Below are 7,491 nucleotides of genomic sequence, written 5' to 3'. Positions count from 1 at the left end.
AACTCGTTAGTGCTAATAGCAATCTAGAAGGTAATTCTAAATTATTCATACTAATTCAATCAAAATGTAAATCACATTGGACATTAAGAGGATGAGAATAAGAAAGACAATGTTATTTATAGATATTCATTCAAACTCAATATTTATAGTCATTCTTGAAAAAAAAAAAAATCAATTTCAACAATTCAAAAAAAGACTTTTGTTCAATTTAGAGAATACCATCACACACGTAGACATAAAAAATTAAAAATAGCAAATTCTCATAAGTTGATGAACAAACTTACCTTCTCGGGACAACGTGCACGACGATGTAGAAATGTCGATCCTTGCGTAATTTCTCCAACTTTAAATTGATTGACACGTATTGATGTTTTTACTAAAACATTTTATATGGTTTCTCCAACTTTAAATTCCCAAGACATGTGCCATGGCGCATAAGGGCAGTGAGTTCTTCTGACATGGCTGTTCTCTAGTGTGGTTCAAGAAGAGCGTGTCCCACACAAGTTGGTTCAATGGTGCTGGGAATGGGATGTTGGGTTGTGGAATTTAGTTGTTTGAGTTTATGGATGTTATTCATCCACCGAGTGGTCATGCAGTAGGTTCGCGTAGGCTATTGTGCAGACGAGTCACAGGTATTTGGTATGTGACCAAGGTTTAAATCAATGGGTTCATGCGAATGTGAGGATGATGTCGCAATGTCATGCGATGCAAGGGAGTTAGGGCATGAGAAAACAAAGTTAAGATGCCGGGAATAAAGAGAAGAAGTGAGAGAGAGACAGTACCTGGGATTGATGCGAAGGTGTTCGCTTTTGCCGAAGTCATTGGTGAAGGCTGCTAAATGAATGGAGGCACGCTGGGAAGCGGTGAAGCACTGGCTGAGGACAACGATAATGCTGGTTTTTCAGAGAGACCATTTTGGGTTTCATCAAACAGAACATGCCTGGAGTGATACATTTTGTTGGTAGATGGATCAAGACATTTGTAGGCATTTTGGGTCAAGGAATAGCCCACGAAGAGACAGGGAACTACTTTGGGCTGCATTTTGTTTTTGTTATATGGCCGAGTGAGTGGAAAGCATAAAAAGCCAAATTTTTTTAGCTTCAAATAGTTTGGTGGTTGTTTAAATAATGCTTCAAATGGAGATATGTTTTGAAGGTGAGGGGTTGGTTGACGGTTAATAAGGTATGTCGCAGTGGAAAAGGCATAGGGCCAATATGTCAAGGGTAGAGAAGCATCATGTAATAGAGTAAGGTCCGTTTCCACTAAGTGACGGTGACGACGCTTAAAAACGCCATTTTGTTGCAGTGTACGAGCAGTGGTTGTAAAGTGGCTTATCCATGAATGGAAAAATATTTTTTTAAAGTCGTAAACTCACCACCGTTATCTGAATATATGGTTTTGATTTTGGATTGAAATCTGGTTTCAACAAGATGTTTAAATTGGGGAAATATTGTGCTGACACTAGATTTGTTTCCATAGGATAAAACCAAATATATTTCGTGAAATAATCAACTAAAATGAGATAATAACGGGATTCATCAATGCCAATAGTATTGGAGTGTCCCCAAACATCAGTATAGATTAAGTCAAGAGGGGCATGACTTTGAAGACAATTTTGCCAAAATGGGAGCTCGTGAGCTTTATTAATGGAACAAGAAGTACAAAGATGAGAGAAATTTTTTTTTCCCTTTTTATTGGAAGAGAAAAAAAGTTGACAAGGTGTAGGACAATTTTATGAGATGGATGCCCAAGACGTTTGTGCTAGTACCCTTCAACGGAGGTCCGTTCATGGACGTTTGCAACCATAGGTGGAAAAGACTTCACCATTGACTCCGGAAGAGTGTAAACACCATTTTCACACACACCTTTGAGTAGAACCACCCCTGTGGTCTGATCCTTGACAAGAAAAAAAGAGGGATAAAACTCAACAAAAACATGATTGTGAGTGGTAAAATGATGAACAAAGATAAGATTTTTTCGAATATTGGGAACACAAAGGGTATCATTTAAATGAAAAGAGCATGTGGGTGAGTGAAGAACCAATGAACCAATGTGAGAGACATGCAAACCTGAACCATCACCGATGACAACCTCGTAAATGCCATCGTATTCAGTATGGACAGATAAATTAGCCAAATCACCAGTGATATTGTGGGAGGCTGCGAAGTCTATAAGCCACTTTGTGTTTGGGGCTGGTACAGTGGAGGCACAGTTGGCCGTTGCTGCAAGAAATTGGACACGAGCACAATATTTAGCAGTATGGCCTAATTGTTAACATAGTTGGCATTTGGGTGTGTAACGTCGCTTGCCATTAGACCTAGGCTTCTTATTGTATTGTGGGCCGCTGGTTTTTTGGTATTGGGCCTGAGAGTTGTGGTTTTGTAGGGCTTTATTGCTGCGGTCAGAACCATTTGGTTTTGAGAAGCCCGTGGAAGAATGGCCTCCAAAAGAGGAACCAGAGCCAGATTGCTGTGTAGAGTAGTTTGCAGAGACCACCAACTGCTGGGATGTGGCTTTGAGGTGATGGAGGTTCACATCATGACCTACAAGAAGGTCATGTAACTCCTCAAAGGTGAGAGGGCGTTCCCAGGCACGAATAGGAGCCGCGATCTCGCGAAAATCAGCACCCAGACCGTTGAGGATGTAAAGTGTCAGATCATCGTCAGAGATTGGATGATCGATGAGGGAGATTGCATCTGGGAGAGACTTGACTGTGTGGAGGTACTCTTGAATTGATTGATTTCCCTTTTTGATAAGAGTAAGTTCCTCCTTAAGTTGCATTGCCCTAGTCTGAGACTTGCTTGCGTACATTATGTGTAATTTTTGCCATGCTTCTTGGGAGGTTTTGGCAATGGAGATGAAGGGTGTAATAGTGGAGTCCAAAATGGCACCGAGGATAAACTTATCTTGTCTCATCCTGTGTGTTCTTTGATGAGCGGAAGTGGAGGGATCATTGGGTTTAGGGCAACGCTTATCAGCCGTAACATAATCAAGGATATTATATCCAATGAGCAGTGCTTCAAACTGGGCACGCCATTGAGGAAAGGTGGAAGGAGTGAGTTTTTTGTTGACCTGAGCAGTGATATTGAGAGCAATAAGGGGAATGTCTGTTGGAGATGCTGGGGTTACAATCGGGTTATGGGTATTGTCAGAGGAAGGGATCGAAGGCTCGGTGGAGGTTGGCTCTACTGATAACATGATGAAGTTTTGAGAAATATGAACAAAGATTCTTGTTATTGTCAATGGAGAAATCTTCCATACTTTTTCACTTTATTGTATTAGCATATATATACGTACACAAACTTTATTCTGGTCAAGAGAACTAAAATTAAGCTTCACATTAATATTTGATATTTATTACAAACATAATGTTAGCGACTTGTGATTGGAAGCTTGATTTGAGGAGTCTTCTTATATGGAAGATGATTTAAATTTAGATTTGTATAAATTTGGATTTGTTCAGATTCACTCATATTCAAATCTAAGATTTGAATTAATTTACACTCACAAAACCATATTTTTTTAAATATCGAATTGAATAATGTTCATCTCTAATATTGTTAACTAAAAAAATTGCTTTCATCATATTCGGCACATATAAAGCACTTTACATATAGTGGTTCAGAGTAGGACACATGATAAGAACTTGTGGAATTGGCATTTGGGCAGGGTGCCATACAAATACAGAGGGTCATCAGACCCCCTGCTGCTATTGGGACAGTCCGTCTGGCTCTGATGTATGGGACAAAACTTACCATCCCACAGCTGTTTGCACCTTTAATTAATTAAGAACAAACTTAGGAGAGAAAATTTTCACGAAAATGTGTCGCATAAATTTACTATGTTGAAAAATTTTACCTCTAAATTATTTTAAGAGAACCATAGTTATGGACAGGTAAAAGGGTATTTTAGGTATTTAAAAAATTAGATCGAGTTTGAAAAATTTACTTTCTAATATTAAAGAAAAAAAATATCGAGATAATGAGTAGTTATATATAAAGATATTTTTAAATTTTAAATTATTTTTAAAAATTATTTATGTGACAAATCTGAAATTTGATCTGGTTTAAAATTTAAAATTTAGAATTTAAATTATTTTTCAAAATTACAAATGTAACAAACCCGCAATTTGACTTTGGTCAAAATTTAAATATATTGTAAAAATAAGGGAATGAAAATATGAGAATAATAGTTTTCAAAAATAGACATTATAAATTTTTAATTCACATTATTAAATAGCTAATATAATTTAATAGTTTATATCAGAAACAAAAACTTACAAGAAAAAGGAAGTAAAAAGAAAAAAAAAATGAAAACCAAGCACAAGCATGGCACGTGACTAGTTTTGGAAATTTTTTGGGGGAGGGAATGTAGTAATAGTATAGTGGGCTGTATAACCGCTGAAGAACGGCTCCCTATATCTCATCCCCAAAATTTGGCGGCACCAAAGCCGCAGCCCATATTCTCTATCTTCCGTCCCCGGAGAGAAGCCAAAGCCACCCACCACCACCCGATTCCTCGTCTTCATAGATTTCCGCAAACCAAATCAATTCGGATTCTTATTCTTATCACTGTGGATTCAGAACTTTGAATCTTTAAATTCCGTACTCCGTTATTGTGGTTTTCTTCCTGCGTAGATGCAGAGAAACGCCAATGGGGTTCTCCGACGCCAAGTTCTCCCTCTCCAGCCTTCTCTGCCACGAAGACTCATCTTCGTTGAGCGAACAGGTCGCCGCCGTCGATAATGATCCATATAGCTTGAACCCCTGCTCTGTTTCCGAGCAGGGGGAAGACGAATATGTCGAGAAGTTGATTCGGGAAGAACCCACTTGTCTTGGGTCGAGAAGCCCATCATACCCCGATGACGCTTCATCGTCCCTGGGCAAAGAATGGCTGAAATGCGCTAGATTGGATGAGATCGAATGGATTCTCAAGGTTTGTTAATCTTTCCCTCTTTCTTTCTTTCTGTGTATGGTATAGTTTGCTTGGGCGAGTTCTTCAGAGTTTTTGTGTTTCGATTCAGACCCGAACACACTTTGGGTTCCATTTCCGTACAGCTTATGTATCTGTGATTTACTTCGATCGGTACCTTTCAAGAAAACCCATTGCTGTAAGCATCTCTATCCCTCCTTCACTCTCTCAATCCTCCTTTTCTGCAGAAATGGGTTTTTGCCCGTTTGCTTATTAGATTAGATGGTGATTTGTGGATGTTGTTTGCTGTCAACAGAATGGGAAATTTTGGGCTGTTCGATTATTATCAGTGGCGTGTTTGTCTTTAGCGGCAAAGATGGAAGAGCGTACAGCACCCGCACTATCTGCATATCCAGCGGAATCCGGTTTTGGAAGCAGTGCGATTCAGAGAATGGAATTGCAAGTCTTGAATGCCTTGGAATGGAGAATGGCTTCAATCACTCCCTTTGTTTACATCCATTACTTTATCAAAAAATTTGTTGATGAATCTAATCTGAAAGATCTAGTCCCTACCGCTGTGGATTTTATGATGACTGTAATTAAAGGTAAATCAATACAGTGACTGCTAAGTTCAAATTAATTACTGAATTTATTCAGTTTATTAACTTAACTTCTGTCAACCAGATATCAATTTGATGGATAATCGAGCATTAGTAATTGCTGCAGCCGCAGTCTTAGCAACATTTGATACCCAATTATCTAGAACAGCCGTGGAGCTGAAGATAAGCTTGATCCCATCATGGGAGTCGATAGAAATTGTGTGTATTTTAAATAACTTATCCTTTTTACTATTGATTTCCACATTAATAGCAAAAATAATGTATCACAGTTTTGTTATTGTTTAGTCCTGATCTCTATTCTGTGCTGTACTTCTGCAGGAACATATATTTTCTTGTTATAAGTTAATGCGGCAAATAGAGATGGCAAAAATTAAGTCACCCAAATCAGTGATTTCACCGAAGTTGTTGGCAACACATTCAAGCTCTGCTGGTGATAACGATAACTCTTCCATCATCACAACTGTGGGCGCTAAAAGAAAACTCACATTCAATAACCACGATAATGTCGGTTACATAAAATCATTCAAAAATAGTTGATGGTATTTGATTTTTTTAGCAATGGAGTTTGATCTTCTTTGCAAATATTAGTGTTTCTTGATTGGATTATAGGATTTTCTTTGCTCCCCAAAAAGGAAAAAAAAAAAGAAAAGGAAATTGATTCTTGTTATTAGATAGGAGTGAGTGTTACCCACTATTTCATCATATGATATGGACTTGATTGGGGGTTCCATTTTCCAATATCCAAGAAAAGTCTCTGCCAGACACACCCAAGCAGATGGAGAAAAGGGAAAGCAAATGAATAAAAAGGATGACTTTAGCCTACAAAGAGAAGTGAGAAGCTGATTAAAGTCCAGAAGGCATTAAGGAAGTGAGGGCCAAGGAGTGTCCATAATGCCATTAAGAACTGTATGTCTTTACTTATTCTCAGGAGTGTTTGCTTTTCATGAATGCTGCATTTGCCAACCCACTTTTTCCTTTGTTCTATTTAATTATTTCCTCCTTTTTTTTAAGGAAATATTAAATGTATACATCACTTGCAGCCCTGCCTTTTGATGAGGGGCTTGGGGTGCTTCCTATGTCTTCAAAAGGCTGAAAGTCATGAGGGATGAGCAATGAGGATTGAGGAGCTGTTTTTGCTTGATTTAATGCATCTGTGTTGCATTTGGGCTGTGAAAAAGTATGTAAAAGTGAATGTGAGTGGATTTGTTTGAATGTTGGGGATTGCTTCTTGATAGGTGGGAAGCTTCTCTTTCACAATTTCACTGTTAGCTTGCACTGTGTATGGGGTCATGAAACCCCAAGATAACATTTTTGGAATCAAATAGTAATTGTTTTGCTGATTTTTCTGTAGTTGAATTGCATCTGAATGATTCTGACTGCTTGATCAGATTGATAGTCCATTGTCAATTTCACTAGTCTTGTCGCAAGTGACTCCATAGATGAATATTTTTATTGAATCAATTTCCCTCTCTTTTTGTTGTTTTTCCTGCTGCTTACTTATTCCTCTTTAACGTTATACCAGCTACCAAAGAGATTGAAGAAGAAAGAAAATGAAAAGATTGATTAATCATGCCAAGTCAGGAGATTTTATTTTACAGAAGGAACATTAGTGTTTTTACATTTTATTTTTTGCCTCCTGGCTGATTTTTTATGTCAAAGAGGAATCTCTACATTCAGCAATAAAAAATTATTCTTCTTTTTATCAGAAATAACTGCACCCCAGGCTGCTGTTTGTGCCAACTCAAGTGAATGCTCAAATTTGTCTTCCCTTCAGTGATGTAGGACCCAACCCGCATCATGGATTTAAAGATACTCCTCTTTCTCCTCCCCCCCACCCCTTTCCCTCTTTTTTTTTTACCAGCTTGGAGGCTAGTGTAAGGAAGGGAGTGCCTTAACAAACATCAGAATTCTACCCTCCAACGTGCTTATCATTGTCACCGAATTTTCCAGTCTGGATGCA

The 7,491-nt window shown here is 38.2% G+C and overlaps 1 protein-coding gene across 2 annotated transcripts; it reads left to right on the top strand.

Moving 5' to 3' along the window:
• Positions 1 to 4,402: 4,402 nt before the first annotated feature.
• On the top strand, positions 4,403 to 6,881 carry LOC131150714 (cyclin-D5-1-like). 2 transcript variants are annotated; one of them, XR_009135593.1, is made up of 6 exons: positions 4,403 to 4,935; positions 5,024 to 5,110; positions 5,228 to 5,516; positions 5,596 to 5,729; positions 5,850 to 6,437; positions 6,572 to 6,881. XR_009135593.1 is itself a non-coding variant. In XM_058101607.1 (5 exons), the coding sequence occupies exons 1-5, from the start codon at positions 4,654 to 4,656 to the stop codon at positions 6,066 to 6,068; spliced, it is 1,011 nt and encodes a 336-aa protein (XP_057957590.1). In that variant the 5' UTR covers positions 4,403 to 4,653; the 3' UTR covers positions 6,069 to 6,881. The 2 variants fall into 2 exon arrangements, 1 of the variants encoding a protein (XP_057957590.1); XM_058101607.1 differs by having other exon boundaries at positions 5,850 to 6,881.
• Positions 6,882 to 7,491: the final 610 nt, after the last annotated feature.

This window comes from Malania oleifera, chromosome 1 (genome assembly GCF_029873635.1).
Source record: "Malania oleifera isolate guangnan ecotype guangnan chromosome 1, ASM2987363v1, whole genome shotgun sequence".
Lineage (NCBI taxonomy): Eukaryota > Viridiplantae > Streptophyta > Magnoliopsida > Santalales > Ximeniaceae > Malania > Malania oleifera.
The sequence above is the reverse complement of the archived record's forward strand: the minus strand, read 5'-3'. Positions and strand labels throughout refer to the sequence as shown.

Excerpts from the sequence above, each read along its gene's own strand:
- LOC131150714 (XM_058101607.1), top strand. The coding sequence starts at position 4,654 with ATGGGGTTCTCCGACGCCAAGTTCTCCCTCTCCAGCCTTCTCTGCCAC. Across the intron at positions 5,111-5,227 it reads TTTCAAGAAAACCCATTGCT|AATGGGAAATTTTGGGCTGT; the intron begins GTAAGCATCTCT and ends TGCTGTCAACAG. Across the intron at positions 5,517-5,595 it reads TATGATGACTGTAATTAAAG|ATATCAATTTGATGGATAAT; the intron begins GTAAATCAATAC and ends TCTGTCAACCAG.